At 35.7% G+C, this 16,444-nt stretch overlaps 1 protein-coding gene across 1 annotated transcript in view; it reads left to right on the forward strand.

The window, feature by feature from the left end:
• Positions 1 to 16,444, forward strand: part of CSMD1 (CUB and Sushi multiple domains 1) — a 1,189,318-nt gene that overhangs the window by 973,859 nt on the left and 199,015 nt on the right. The window contains exons 26-28 of the mRNA XM_054196719.1: positions 284 to 486; positions 8,979 to 9,170; positions 12,515 to 12,653. Of these exons, the coding sequence (XP_054052694.1) occupies positions 284 to 486; positions 8,979 to 9,170; positions 12,515 to 12,653 (534 nt within the window). The remainder of the gene's footprint in view (positions 1 to 283; positions 487 to 8,978; positions 9,171 to 12,514; positions 12,654 to 16,444) is intronic.

Raw genomic sequence — 16,444 nt, forward strand, 5'->3', positions numbered from 1 at the left:
CGTAATTCTTATCCCTTAAAACATCTGTGATAAAAATAACTGAATTTGTATAACTACTACTGTATGCCCCATAATGGTGTTTTCTGTAATTCAGGCATTTATAGAACAGAATAGCATCTCTCTTGCAAGATCAGCTCATCCAACAGGAAAAATGGGTATCTCTTCAGGACCACCAGCTTTTCTGCAGTCCTAAACAGCATCTCAAAACTAAGTACAGTTTGGGATTATTGCTTGGAGTTTTGATTAATGAGTAATATACAGTGCTTTTACTTTCTCTTTGCAGTCTACATTTTATTGTTTTTGACACTGAGGTTGCTCATGACATCTTGAAGGTATGGGATGGACCTATTGAGAGCAGCATACTTCTGAAAGAATGGAGTGGCTCAGCCCTTCCAGAGGATATTCACAGCACTTTCAACTCATTAACATTACAATTTGACAGTGATTTCTTCATCAGCAAATCAGGCTTCTCCATTCAGTTTTCAAGTATGTAAATATTTTTTTCATCTCAAATACAGTAATTATATATGCTATTTATGTACATTATTCTTACAAATATGAACTGTTTCTCATCTTACAACTTCCTCATTCTTTAAAACAAAGACATTATGTGATTTTCATTATTTTATATATCGTAAATAGCTACAACTAGGGTGAATTTTTGTATTTGCTTTGAATGTTCAGGTCTTCTTATTCCTTGTTTTGCACAGCAACCACATGCCTAGCATTATCTAATTAGCATTATTTAACAAGTCAAAATGGGTTTGTGCATACATAAGTTTTCTTCTGCACTGATGGTTTTAAATGTTCCCACCAGTGCTACCTGATAATATATTATTTTGTGTTTATATATCAAGTTGTTTAGGTTTTTTTTCTCACAACATTGGTTGCATGATACATCATTTTTGTGAACTTAACCACTGTTCATGTACATGATTAAACTGAAGAATAAAATATATCTTTCCATATTTAAACACATTTAAAAAATTGCTATTAAACTAATCAAATTAATCTTCAGGTTGAAAGTGAAAGGTCCTCCATATACAGAGAAGCTGTGATCAACATTGTATATGTGATCAATATTGTAAAACTGAGTATGTGGGGTTTTTCTGTGATACTGTGAGTGACGTGTTAAAGACTGAGGGTATGACTGCAGGGAGAACGCATCATTGACTTTGACTCAGTAGTTGCATCCTTATATATCTAGATGTAATGTATATAAGAGTATTTCTGCTCAGGAACATAGGAAAATTATGAATTAATAAAATATGTGAGAGTAGGAGTATTATTTAAAACGTCTGTAGGTGCTGTCATTCAGAAGTAAAGGGCACTAATAAGTTTTCAGTCATTAGTATTTGCATGAGGAAATATACTTTGGGAGTTTCCTGGTCTGTAAATAATGCATTTTATATTTACCTGTTTAATTCATTTTGCTTGATTTTTCTGAATGTTGTACCCCCCAAACCACGGGCTCTTTCATCAACTCTAAGATACCTCCTTAAAAGTATGCAAAATGAATTAAAGACAAAGAGCAGAAAAAATGTTTCTAAAATTTCTTCCCGTGTGCTATATATTGTGCTGCTTTTCATGTTGTTTGATTTTAAATTAATTTAAATTTTGATGTTAAATTTTAAATTTGTGGAAGTGAAGGATTTTTTTACTCTGTTAGGGTTAGCAAACACATGTTGTATTATATGAAAATGTTTGTAAGTGTATGCACAAATTATGAAAGGAGGAAAATATTTAAGCAGTTGGTGATATTTATAGTAAGTAGGAGACAATTTAGTGCTTAAGGGTGAAGAACTGATTTTGTCATCTTAGTATAATATCTAATGGATGCACCCAGTGATCATGCTGGCAATTGTAGCGTATGTCTTATTGGAATTAATTGGAATTAGTGGTGAAGAACTGAATGCCTCAGCTCAAGTAAAGGGAAAATGATATTAAAATTTCATTTACCCTGCTTGACAAGTGGAGTGTTTTATTAATTTTTTAATTGTAAGGAGTAAAAAATATGAGTTAAGGAATATATTAACATAAATGTTAAATTATTTCATCTAAAAAACAGAGATTAGTTTATTTAGTCTCCTCGAGGCAATGGGCAGACCTCTGTGGCCTTGATCTGTAAAGGATTTAAGCTAATTAATCTATGGTTAAGTGAGGATCTTGCATGCTTTAGTATTCATCATGTGTTCAAACTGTAGGCCAGTTTATAGCAAGGCTGCACAGAACATTGAAATTTCACCACTATCATAGTTTGAAACTCAATGAGTAAAAGAATCTTGAGTTGCTTAAACTTTTTTCTGGTAGTTGCAGAAGATTTTATTACAAGTTCTGTGAAGGTAACTGCTCATTTTGTGTCTCTTGAAGGATTTTCAAGTGTTGCATTTATTAATGAGTATATTTTATTTAAGTATTAATTACAATCCAAGGAGTAAACTTCAGGTGCAGAATTGCAAAGGATCGTAAAACCTTCAATAATCTGGACCTCTTACACATGCAACTTCTGTATTGGATTATGCCATTGAAATGAGTGTCTATATCAATGAACATCCTATTACGGGATCATACAAAGGATATATGTCTGAGAGTATCAGGTCAAATGAGCAGCTTAAAGACAAAGCTTTAAAGTGCTAACCTTCAGCTGGAGAATTTCTATCACTACTGTGAATGTGCTGATTACTTTCTATACTTTGCACTCTAGAATGCCCTTATTGCATCTGCCTAAAAAAAAAGGTGCTGGGAAAGGATAGTATGAGGTGGATCAGAAAATATCACCTATAAATTACTTACTGTTGATTGTAAATGTAGAGGTATTTTTAATGGAAAAATATAAGTGGCTGAAGCTTACAAAATGTTTGAACGCTATTAAAAGTGCCTTGTCTTGCCCACTCAGCTCAGCGTATAGAGCATGAGGACATGAACTGACAAGAGTGATTATGTTAATTGTAATCAGCCTAATGCTTTTCATTAAAACTTAATTACCATTTAATCATGCATAAAAAGACAAAAAATTGAGTTCACTGTACAAAATTGACTTTTACTCTGGGGGTTAAATGCATTTAAACTATGTATTACAAACCAGGGAAGTCAACCGGCTCTTTCTGATCACCATACAAGAAGCGAACACAAGAAGGGGATAGGCAAATTTGGTACTTGCCTCTTCTATTGCGAAGAAACAAAGTTTCTGGCAGCAAAAACTTCCTACCTAAGTTAGCTATGAAAAAGAAGTTAAAGAAGTTTTCTAACCTATTGTAATTCTGTCCTACGTGTCTAAGGAAGATGGGATGTTTCCCTCTGAAGTTGTCTTTTTCTTTTTATCAGCTATGGGTCTAGTTATACTAACTTACACTAAATCTCAAACTTCTGGGCTTCTAGGGGCAAGTGAAATGAACCCTACTTGTCTTTTCACAGGTGTCTAGTTTCCTTTGAGATGCCATAGAGTATCCTGGCTAGTCTCCATCTGCCACTCCAGAAGGTCACACCCCCTTAAGTCCTTGGTTATATCTTCCAGTCCTGTGCAGATACCTTGGATATTGAAAGGCATCTCAAATGAGACTAGCCACCTACGTTGAAGCAGACCAATCTTGCCCTGAATGTTTAATCTTCAGCTACTCTAGCCTTCTGAGAGTACTTGGATCCCATGCTAGTGAATGGTCCATTGGTTTTATTGACCTGAAGCTTATTTTATTTAGAGTTTTTTTATATCTAACCATATAATTTGTTTAGTTGATATTAACAATACCAATGGAAGTGGCAGATAGAAAAAGCACTGGCAGATGGTAGTCATATTATCATTCTTACAGACTCAGCCTTATTTTTACAATACCTAATAGTAGTTCTACCCTTACAGTCTAGCATTTTTTCTTGAACTAAATTCTCAGCTGTTGTAACTTAAAAGAACTGTATCCTTTTCTTAAACTAAAAGATACATTCGTAGTTCCTCAGCTGGTTTCATAGACTTTGCTCCTCAAGGCTGTAATACATCATTCACACTCTTCTTACAATGGAAAAAACCATTTTGGAAATGTCTGGATTTTTTAGAGTCGGACCCATCTGTGATGGTTTTCTATGCCTACCTCTGGTACTATGGCATGGTTCATTTCTCTTAGTCATAGTTTTCTGTAAGGATACACGTTAATTAACAATATACCTATACCTGCTTTTGTGTGAACAGAAAAGTTATCTTTTTTTTTTGCTAATACAGAACAAATGGCAAAACTTAATAAAGTGGTAAAAGAGTTTTTTCTCAATTTCTGTTTGATATTTTTATCTTATTAGAAGAACTTCAGACAGTCATTTTATTAAAAATGAAGATAAGAAATGAAGGCATTTGTGTAGTTTGTTTAGTCCAATTTTGGTTTTTCTATTGCTTGCTTGCTCGCTCTCCCAATATTTTAAAAATTTGCTTTTGAAGTAAATGCAGAGGTAAGCAATGAAGAGTAAAGATGCTTGACTAAATTTTTGACTTAACAACAGAAGTCATGAATTATGGTAATAAAAACAAACAACTTATACCAACCAGTTAATTAGAACAATTATTTGGAAAATACTATGTCTGACGTTGGCACATCTGTTGATATCTCACTTCCTCTGACAAGAGCTTAAGCATCAGCAGTTCTGTGTTTGATAGTTCTTAATGATACTGGGCTTAATCTGACATCTGTTTAAGCAATGACACCTGCTTCTGTCCAGTTTTTTAATTCCATTTGATCATTTGTTTGTTTACAGCAACTCTTACAATAGCTGTGTCACCTGTCTTCAGCTGTTAGTGTTGTCTTGTAAATTGTTCTTTTATCGTTGAAATATCTTTTAATCACTTTCCTAGTGGGCTGAGCTACTACATTTAAGTAGTGTAAGCATTTCCATGACAGAATCTTTGTTGCTAGGATTTGTCATGCAATTGTTCCAGTTTGATTCACAATTAAATTATCAAGAAAAGGGGGTTAACACAAAAATATATTTTAAAAGAAATTTACACATTCACATATCTGCGTTACTAACTAAATTTTGAATTTAAAGAAAATGAAATTCATTAAGACGTCCCTTGTTAAAATAAATAAAAGGACACAAGAATTCAGGATTCCCTTTCAAAGGCTATTACCTAATCATTTCACAGTTCAGTCTCTTCTCTTTCTTTCTGTGGTGCTATAAATGTTGCATTACATGCTCACAATAACAGCTTTCTGAAACCATGTCATAGCATTCCTGTTCATCATCTAATCCATGGCCTGGGCAAGGCATCCTTGGTCTCACAGGGGGTGGGTAGCAGTTCTTAATTTGGTTCTTGCGGAACTAAGAGGAAATGAAACTTGTGGGTAACTTTGATGGTCATCTCTAAACTTGTGAGTTTTTGTACTTCAAACTTGATGAAAGAGGCTGCATTATCACTTCAGTTTCTTTTTTTCTTTACATTCTTAGACAATAGAGGATATTTAAATATGTGGTTGATGCTAATGTGCACAGTTCTCAGTCTTTATATTTACATATATTACATGAGATACTTTTTAGAGAGCAAAAACTATTCTTTGACATTTGGAAATGTTTGTTAGTCTGAAAACACTGCAGATCCTATATACAGTGTCTCAGCTTTGATATGTCGAAATCCTTCTCAAACCTATTATGCAAGCATAATGCACTAAACAGGGAAAGCTTGTCCATTGCCTGCAAATTTACAAGCCTAGCTCCCAAAACGTCTTTATTATTTTTGTAACCACGTGGAATAGAAAAAATAGTCTCTGCAGCACAACGCTGCAGTAAATGGCTTACATGATTGTTTGCCATAGACATAGTGAAATCGATATTGATGAAGGTGATGTGTTTTTTTTTTCTTCAGCTACAATGGATTACAGGCTGAACAAACTGATAAAAAAAGAAGTGTCCTTCAGGTGAAAGATAAATTAGGCACAAACCTAACATATTGCTCACAAGGCTACAGACACACAAATATACAGTGTGTCATATTCCCAAAAACAGACTCCTATTGATTTTCAGTGATGTTTTAAATCCACTTTGAAAACGTGATTTGGGGCCCAAATCCAAAATAAGTTCTAAAATGGGATTCTGGAAGATTATTAACTTAAAAACAATGAGGCTTAACACAGTGGCTGCCAACATATGGAGGTCTGAAAACTCCCTAGCAATCTGTGGGTTTTCCAGCTGCCCATTCTTCTGGCACCTTCCTCTAGGTCTACCTTTTGTGAACACAGAAGCCTGTTCCACTCTGAGCAGATGAGACAGTAGGAGATGGGAAGTCTGTATGTACAGAGTGTTACTGTGTAACCCACTGACTATCATGTAGCTTACTGCTTAGAACACATATGCGAGAACTGAGAAGCAGCAATTTAGTTCTTTTCCAGTTTAATGGCATTCCAGTCCCCTCTCCCGGCTCTGCAGTTTTAGGCACCTAATTTTACAGTCATTTCTAAGAAGTCTAACTGTGGAATTTGGTTTGATTTAGCATCCTTAAATTTAAAATCTAGCTATTGCTTATGCTGCTTTACAGCATATGTGCTTTAATTGTGTTCAGCCTCAAGTTTCTGAATTCCTTAGATCTTTTTTTTTTAAAATTGCATATGGCAATGTTACATCACAGCATGAATGTGGCCTTTCTCATAAGTATGTAAGCTAGGTGTTAACTGCGTGTTTATGTATTAATGTATGGGCTGAGAAGAAAAGAACCTGCTATAAAAGAAGAACGATGACAGAAGAACTAGTGATTTTTAATGTCTGGATTACTTATCAATGCATATAATTTCTATACCCTTTAGGTGTTTGCACAATACCAAATGAAGCAATAGTAGGCTTGTAATTTTCATGCAGTTCCAGAACCTCTTGGGAAGTAAAACAACTTGAAAAGGAGACAAGTTAAAGAGTTGATAGTCTGTCTAAATGTTCACTTTACTAGATCACACGTCAGTGCTTAAATGTCTGGTGTTTTGTTTAATTAGGATCAAGTGTATTTGGCATGATAAAAAGGTGGTTAGTTTCAAATACATAAAATAACTTCTGAGGCTGCAAGAACAAAAGTATAAAGAATATTTTGGTGCTTATTAAACATCTGTCATTGTTTTTAAAATCTAAAATGCTATATATAAGAAATTAAGATTAACAGTGAAATGAATATTAAAAGGCATCAGTCCTTCGTAATTGGTGCGTACTTGACACAGTCAAAATGGGAAAAATGCTGAGATATTGTGTTGTGTAACCTTTTAAGGAGAAAATGAAGATAGTCAGAGATTTGTTGAAAAAAAGATACTAATTAATGACAGAGATGGGCTTATGGTCATATACTTGAAAGAATTATGATTCTTTAACAGATATATACTATAGTGAACCATTTTTTCTAACTGTTATTGTCTGTCGAATAAGAAATAACTTCTCTGAGGTCATGACCATGCTTTCCTTCCCCTGTGGCCAAGTACGCATTTGGTAAACTGCACTAATATGGGATGTCAGGTAGATTGTCAGAGTGGTGCCTGGGGAGTGCTTACACAGTACTCATTAGTAGTGACAGCTATTACTTTAATTCTTGGATTGATGCTTATAAATTCTGGTGGAAAAAAGTCCGCCACTGTTAAAAAAACCTGCCGTGTCTCTTACTTGATTTAGATATGGTAGCCATCCCAAGGTATGGGATATACTATTTGGGAATGGAAACAAGGCCAAAATATTATGAAAAATAAAATGTTAGACAAAGCTCCTGTGTTTGTAAGATGTCAGTTATCATAACCCATAAATTCTTATATAGGGATGTTTTACAGTTTTTGTGGTTTGTCTAAGTGACTACCTGTTTGCTAGTAAATGCATAAAAACATTTTACCAATGTAAAATGTTTGTTTCTCATTTTGCTTATTATTTTTTCAACCTTCCTTTCTCCTGCAAATTTACAACACACAAAAAAAGGAGTTTTCCAGTTGTACAACTTAGTAACTGTTTCAAGTTTGCAAAAGTTTAGTTGCTCCTGCGGTTTCTTGTAATGGTATACTCTATAGGTGAAGATGGAAGGAGTAGATGCAGTTATTAATACAGAAAATGGATTACCTGTACATTATGGTCACAAAGGTTGCATAGTGATGGTAGTGATAGAGCTCTTTTATCTTATGAAAGCCTTCGGGTTGTACCATTCAAAATGAGCTAACAAAATCATTTTAATGAAATATTAATATTTCCTGGGATTGAAACAGAAAAAATGAAAAAAATACCTACACCCACCCCTACATCCCCCCCCCCAAAAACAAAGAGCAAGGAGGATAGACTGTTATCACTAATACGTAGGGTGTATGAAAGACTGTGCCCCTCTATTTTAAACAACAGAAAGTGATTATCAAACATAGAGAAATAATATTTTGTGTTCTTAGTCTTCTTTTTGCCTGTAATTTGTAATGCTATCCTAAAACCCAAGCACTTGAAGTGCTACATACGGCTCAAAATACAGAAAGACATAGTCGCTACTTTCCCAGAGACTGTGGAGAATGGCACAGCCAGATATAATAAGCAACAAGGACTTCCTTGTAGATACACACCAATATCATTAATGGTGATTGTGACACTAGGTTTGTGACTTCTTGCTTGCTTTTGTGGTAAGTTCTTTGTGGCTTTTGCTTGCACTTGTGGTAAGTTCTTTGAAAAATAAATCTTTGGGTGGAGCACAGAGTACAGTTCAGTGATTTAGGCACAGTTGCCTCCAGAGAAGGAACCTTCTTTCCTTGGGAAGACTGCAATGTTTACTGCAACTCAGGATGTTGGCTACCTGAAGCCAGTAGAAGAGACCTGGCACCTTCCATATATCCATAGTGGATGTAGATTTGTATATCCACTTTCTGGATGATTACTTGTTTTAAGTCTGCCGTCTTATATTAACTGATGAGTAAATAATATTGCCTCTGGTTTGAATGCTTTTGTAAAAATATTGTGCTTTTAATGGTGAATGTTTAGTATTTACACCTTAAAGCTTTTATTTCATCATTGCCTTACAGCTTCTATTGCGTCAACCTGTAATGATCCCGGGACACCACAGAACGGCACTAGATATGGAGACAGCAGAGAGCCTGGAGACACTACCACCTTTCAATGTGACCCTGGCTATCAACTTCAAGGACAGGCTAAAATTACATGTGTTCAAATGAATAACCGATTCTTCTGGCAACCTGATCCTCCTACATGCATAGGTAATAAGATGAACTGTAGTCTCTGCTTAAAATTAATACAGATCAGATTTCTTGTTCAACTAGTGGGCATATGATGCTCATGCTGGAGTGATGCTCTTTGTAGAACCCAGTTATTTTGCATTTATGATTACTGACAGACTCATTCTCAAAATTAACATTATTTTCGGATGTTATTTTCTCAGTATTCTACTCTTTAAACTTCATACAAGTTTAAAATTGATGAAGTCTAATAGAAATAATTAAATGGAAGAGGTGATTTAGATTAAAAAAAATCTTGTTGAAATGTTCTTGTTAGAATGGTTGTCTCTGTAATAATTCACTTACATAAACTACAGCCCATTATTTATTCTGAAAATTTTCTGAATTCTCATATAGATTAAATACCCATCCTGAGCAATCCCTAGGAAGCTAAAAGTATTTTTTTCCAAAGCAGGATGCTTGTTGGGAAATGTAGATGCAGAGAAGGGGGTCCAAATGACAATGCTGTTGAAAGAAATTAGATATATTTCCATAACACCAGGAGGGGGTGGGAGATCTTCATTGAAACAAGTTTCGATTCTTGGTTCCATAGTCCTATATGGCATAATCTCTCTGTGGTTCTGGTCAGCAGACTAATAACTACATGCTTAGAAGTCTTGCTGTAATTTAAGGTGATCAGTGTAGCTATCCTAAGATTAGAGTTAATCAACATGTGTGAAAAATTATCTGCTAAGTATAGTAATTTTTTAAATCTTTATGATTTTGTTACCTATTGATTTATAATTCAATGAAGACTTATTTTAATGATCCCCAAAAACAGATACAATATATTTTAATAGCAATGGAATAAGCATAATGCTTTTTCTTTCTACAAGCCATTTTGGAGATGCTCTTTCCAAAACAGCAAATCCCCAAACTGCAGTCCCTCTGTTTCTCTAAAGCGTTTACTTATATCTCAAAAATACTGGAAACAATTCAGGATAATGCAGGATGATGTCTCTAACTCCAGATCATCTAACTGAACTGGAGCAGTATATAATCTGAACATTGTCTTCTGGATGCCTTGTGTGCAATGTATAAATAACAGCATGAAAAAGTTTACTAAACATACTGGGATTATTCCCAAATTAAAAATATTTAAACAAAAAAAAAACAAACCCACAAAAACATGTGGTGCCTAAAGGTCTAGAAAAGTCATACTCTTTCTGTAAATACCAATTTTAATCACTCGGTATTTCTTTACAATCTGGTAAAAAACCCCAAAAACACAAAAGAAGGATATAAAGAAGGAAAGAAAGAGAAAGTACCTTTCAGCAAAAAGTATATACATATTGCTATTCTTCCGTATACTCAAGATGACTTTGAAGGGGAAAGCAGATTAAAGTAATCTTTACTCAAGTAGACATGAGAATGTTAGAAAACTAAAGGGTTCTTTAAAACCATTATATGTCATTTTGAAAATTACCATAAAGTCCTTATTCCAGTATGCTGACTTATAATTGAAAAATGATTTACATTTAGTAACTGTAATACTCTGTAGTACTCTGAACATTGTGCGACTTCCATTCCTGATTATTTAATTTTTTCTGCTCTATTTGTACTTTATAACTTTGATCATGGTAATCTTGGGCTGAATCATCAGCACACATAAGGAACATGTGACTCATTTCCTGGAACCATTATTTGTGAATAAAACAAAAAACCAAACCAACAAAAAAAAAAGACGAAAAAGAAAACAAAACACGAAAAACCCCACACCCTGGATCAAAAATAATGACTAAAGTACCAAAACTACAGACACAAAAAAACCCCAGATACATAAGTATACTAAATGTTTAAATAAATAAACAAATAAATAAATAAGGCAGGGGGGAGAAAGTTTAGTTTGTTTTCATAAATACCACAAGGGGAATGTCTTCATTTGGGCTAGGAGCATGGTTTCCAAGTAAATTTTCTTGCTCATGCTCTAGTTCATGATTTTGAATTTTCTTGGAGCTTTAGAATGAGACTAAACTGCAAGATGTCTCACACTGTACTCCAGTGTGTGGAGGACATCTGATGTACGCCAGCCACTAGTGAGCATTCAGTCTGTTGGACCAGACTAGAAAAGGTCTGAAAAATTCCTTCTTTAAAATGTTGAGTGCAGATTCCAAATCCTTAGTGCCAACTGTTTTGCACTACAGATGTGTTCCTATCAGTCTGCGTGACTTTGTGCAGCTCATGTTGACTACTGTACTTGTTAGTTAGACTCCTATGTGATTATCATCTTTGGAAGTGGAATTCCTTATCTGTTTAATTTATGGTAACTAAACGAATATATTTGTTTTTTGTTGCATGTAATCACAGAATTATAGAAACAGAATGGCTTGGGTTGGAAGGGACCTTAAAGATCATCTAGTTCCCAACCCCCCTGTCATAGGCAGGGACACTTTCCACTAGACCAGGTTGCTCAAAGCCCCATCCAGCCTGACCTTGAACACTTCCAGGGATGGGGCATCCACAACTTCTCTGGGCAACCTGTTCCAGCACCTCACCACTCTCACAGTAAAGAATTTCTTCCTAATATCTAATCTAAATCTACCCCCTTTCAGTTTAAAGCCATTGCCCTTGTTCTGCCACTACCGGCCCTTGTAAAAAGCCCCTCTCCAGCTTTCTCGTAGGCCCCCTTTAGGTACTGGAATGCCTTTATAAGGTCTCCCTGGAGCCTTCTCTTCTCAACTCTCTCAGCCTGTCTTCATAGGAGAGGTGCTCCAGCCATCTGATCATCTTCGTGGCCCTCCTCTGGACCTGCTCCAACAGATCCATGTCCTTCTTATGTTGAGGGCCCTGGAGGTGGGCACAGTACTCCAGGTCGCATCTCATGTGGGCAGAGTAGAGGGGCAGAATCACCTCTATAATAATAGTAATACCTTTACTTACTGAATGGAACTTTTTTGTTTTACATCTATGGGCAAAAGAAACTGCATCCTGAATCCTGCTATTGAGCTTTCCCAGTTCTTAAAGTACTTCCAGTACATAAGAAATACTTCAGCTTGATAGAGATGGGATTAAGTAACAACAAATTAAACGGGACTTCCTATTTAACTTCATATTTTTATTCTTTTAGAAAGAGCTTTTCTTGTGGTTCTTTTGAATATGAACAAAGCTCCGTTTTTTAAAGGAAAATGCAAAAATGTTTGCTAGCTGGAAGTGGGAAAGCTCTGGTTTTGAGTTTTTTGGGTTTTGCTTTGTTTTTTGTTTTTTTTTTTTTAAATTATTATTACTTTTGGTAAATATAGAGGTCTTTTTACTCCTATTTAACAGCTAATATATGCTTGTGAATTTAACATGTGACCATATTCCCATTTCTTTTTACATTGTGACAGCTGCATGCGGAGGAAACCTGACAGGCCCAGCAGGAGTTATTTTATCACCTAACTATCCACAGCCTTATCCTCCTGGGAAAGAATGTGACTGGAGAATAAAAGTAAACCCTGACTTTGTCATTGCCTTGATATTCAAAAGGTACCATTTCTAGATGAATGCCTCTATTTAACAGGATTTTAAATGTCACATCTAAAAATGGCATCATTTGTCACTTCTTAGGCAGAGAATATAATTAGAAGCTTTAAGTCCTGGAGCATACATCTAATATGTGCTATATCATTGCTCCTAAATAATGTAAAAGAAAATAATATAGTTATATGGCACTTTTGATATCAAATATATTCCTGAGCAACGAAACTTTCTGTGACTTACGAAATAGAAATCCTTGAAAAGCAATGTCAATTTATAGAAATGCTTGATTTACGTTGTTGTACCTTATAGTAGAGACTTGAACTGTAGTGGAAACTGTCTGTACCTCAGTTCTTAAAGGTTTTTACCAATACAGGCTAAATACACTTTTCTTGGAGTGCATAGATCAGAATAAAAAGATTGTTCTACTTAGTCAAGAGATACAAGATGTCTAGATAATGTTGTCTCATAATTTTACAAAGTTTTATTTAGTCAACGTTCCATCATCCTATATTTGTTGCATAATTGAAGTTTTGGGTTTTTTTTTCTTTTTTTGATTCTCTGTCCTACGGGTGATTTTTAATCTAAGAATGGAAACATTACTGTTGACTTCATGGGATGGTGATCAATTCTGATCCTTTTTGGAAGAGATGATGGCATGTTCAGCATTTTGTTGTGTCATATTTGCACCCACCAAAACAAAAAAAAACCCAGTCTCTTTTGGTGACTGACTGCAATGTGTTTTCTAATAAAATATCGATACACAAGAAATTAAAGAATCAAAGCCTAATATACTTGAAATTATATAATCAAGAATATAATAATTCTATTCTTCACATATTTGATCAAATAGCATTAAGGGATGAGAATAGTTTTCCACTCATTACACTCTTGAAAATGTCACATGCTAGGTGTGTTAAGTAGCATATTTCTGTGGACTGCCTGAATAATCAGCTCAAATGCACTATTTCAAGTAAGACAAAATAAACTTTTAGCTACTCAGTATTCAGGTTTGTTTGTGAATTCTATTTTAAGGAATACAAGTATGAGCAATATAATAGAATTTGTAGTTTATGCTATACTTCCAGTACATTTTATAAATAATTGCAGTCCAGTAATACACACTGGACTGCCTAAATCTTTCCTAAATTTGATATTCTGTGCTAGAAGTTCATAAATTCTCCAGAGAGAAATCTTGCTTTGAAATGTGAAAGAAACGCTTATGCCATAGCTTCCCAGGTTTTTGACACTACCTGTTACAAAACTATCTGATGTTGAAGAATATTCCTAGAAACTCATCCGTCTCCTGACTGATGGCGATCAGTCCTTTTAAAGGTGTAGGCTGTGGGGTTGTTAATCTTGTAAATATGTTTAGAAAACTGAAAAAGAAAGGAAAATTAGAATACAAATTAGGAAGGCGGGGACAACCAACACTATTATCTATATACATATGAGTGTCAAACAGCCAAAATGGAAAACTTTGACTACTTTTTTAAAATACTGTATTTTTTGTATAAATGGATCATAAGAGTAATATGGATTTGTATTTAATGAAAAAGCTTGCAAATACATGCTGGTAACTTTGTAATAGAGAAGTAAAATGAGATAGTTTTACAAATATATTTAATGTTAGAACACAAATAACAATGCACTAACACAAACTCCCTCTGATTTACATGAAATGTCAGTGCTGAAAAAACTCTGTCTCTGCAATCCTTTCAATAACTTCCTTGATTTTCAGACTAGACTCAACTAGAATATTGTCAATTGGAAGGGACCTACAACGGTCATCTAGTCCAGCTGCCTGACCACTTCAGGGCTGACCAAAACTCAAAGCATATTATTAAGGGCATGGTCTCTTAAACACTGACAGGCTTGGGGCACCAACCACCTCTCTAGAAAGCTTGTTCCAGTGTTTGACCACCCTCTCAGTAAAGAAATGCTTTCTAATGTCCAGTCAAACCTCCCCTGGCACAGCTTTGAGCCATTCCCATGCGTCCTATCACTGGATACCAGGCAGAAGAGTTCAGCACCTCCCCCTCCACTTTCCCTCCTCAGGAAGCTGTAGAGATCAGTGAGGTTGCCCCTCAGACTCCTTTTCTCCAAACTAGACAATCCCAAAGTCCTTAGCTACTCCCTGTAGGACATTCCTTCCAGCCCTTTCCCCAGCTTTGTTGCCCTTCTCTGGATGCATTCAAGGACTTTCACATCCTTCTTAAATTGTGGGGCCAGAACTGCACACCAGTGTTCAAGGTGAGGCCACACCAATGCTGAATACAGTGGGATAATCACCTCTTTTGACTGGCTGGTTGCTGTGTTTGATGCACCTCAGGATGCAGTTTGCCCTCTTAGTTGCCAGGGCCCACTGTTGGCTCATATTGAGCCTGTTGTCAACCAGCACCCCCAGATCCCTTTCTACAGGGCTCATCTCCAGCCACTCCTCTCCCAATTTATACTTGTGCGTGGCATTACTCCGTCCCAGGTGAAGAATCCAGCATTTATTCTTGTTAAATTTCATCACATTAATCATAGCCCAGTGCTCCAATCTCTCTAGATCCCTCTGCAAGGCCTCCTGTCCCTCAAGAGAGTCAACAGCAGCTCCCAGTTTGGTATCATCAGCAAACTTGCTAATGATGCATTCAGCTCCTGCATCCAAATTGTTGATTGTGCAGAACTGGCTCTAGAATTGAACTCTGAGGAGCACCACTGGTGACTGGTAGCCAGACAGATGTAGCCCCATTCACTACAACCCTTTCAGCTCTGCTGTTCATCCAGTTCTTCACCCAATGCACTGTGTACCTGTTCATCCCACAATTGGACAACTCGCAACAGCAAGAAGGATGCTGTGAGGGACAGTATCAAAAGCCTTACTAAAATTCCGAAAAACTATATCTACGACTTCCCTTCATCCACCAGATGACCTTATCACAGAACGATATCAAGTCAGTTAAGCAGGACTTTCCTTTTGTGAACCCGTGTTGACTGTGCCTGATAGTTGCATTATTCTTCAAATGCCTTTTAATAGTACCCAGTATAATCTTCTTCATAATTTTTCCAGGAAATGAGGTTAGAATAACAGGTCTGTAGTTCCCTGGGTCTTCTCTTATGCCCTTTTTGTAGATTGGAATAATATTGTCTAGGTTCCAGTCAGCAGGGGCCTCCCCCTGACTCCCAAGACCTTTAGTAGGTAGGTGATCGAGAGGGATAATATTTCTTTGACATCTGAAAAATCTACTTTTTTAACTTACCATTTTCTGTTCATTTTTTCTAAAATTTTTCATTCTCAGTCGGTGTGCTACAGCTAAGTGCCATACTATTCTCAAGGAACTGGCTTTGAGAAGACAGCAGTGTCTACATAGGATGAGAAAGTGGGCTGAAAATAGAGATATGCGATGTATTTTGTCAAATGTTTGTTGGATACAGAAAGGATGAAACCCATTGTCCTATACTATTTGCTTTTCCTTGTTTTTGGTCTATAGACTGCTATTTCTTTTAATTCAATTCTAAAATTATCAACTAAAAATTCTGTTTTAGCGAAAGTTTCAAAACACTTTTCTGGCTTCCCTTAGCTCTTGAAAATAGGGCATAAAATATTATTCATTATATGAAGCCATTTCAATTTGACATTACTTAAGCAAATTTTTTCTGCTGTGTTCTTAGCTTAAGATATTGTTCCTTCCTTATTTGTTTTGGAAAAGTTTGTGTGTAACAGTACTAGCTGATGTAATAGAAAGAAAAACAGCCGACCACCACACTTGCAAAAAAGCTGAACATTTATGTTTTACAAAGATTAATAGGAA

This window comes from Rissa tridactyla, chromosome 3, assembly GCF_028500815.1.
Source record: "Rissa tridactyla isolate bRisTri1 chromosome 3, bRisTri1.patW.cur.20221130, whole genome shotgun sequence".
NCBI classification, from domain to species: domain Eukaryota; kingdom Metazoa; phylum Chordata; class Aves; order Charadriiformes; family Laridae; genus Rissa; species Rissa tridactyla.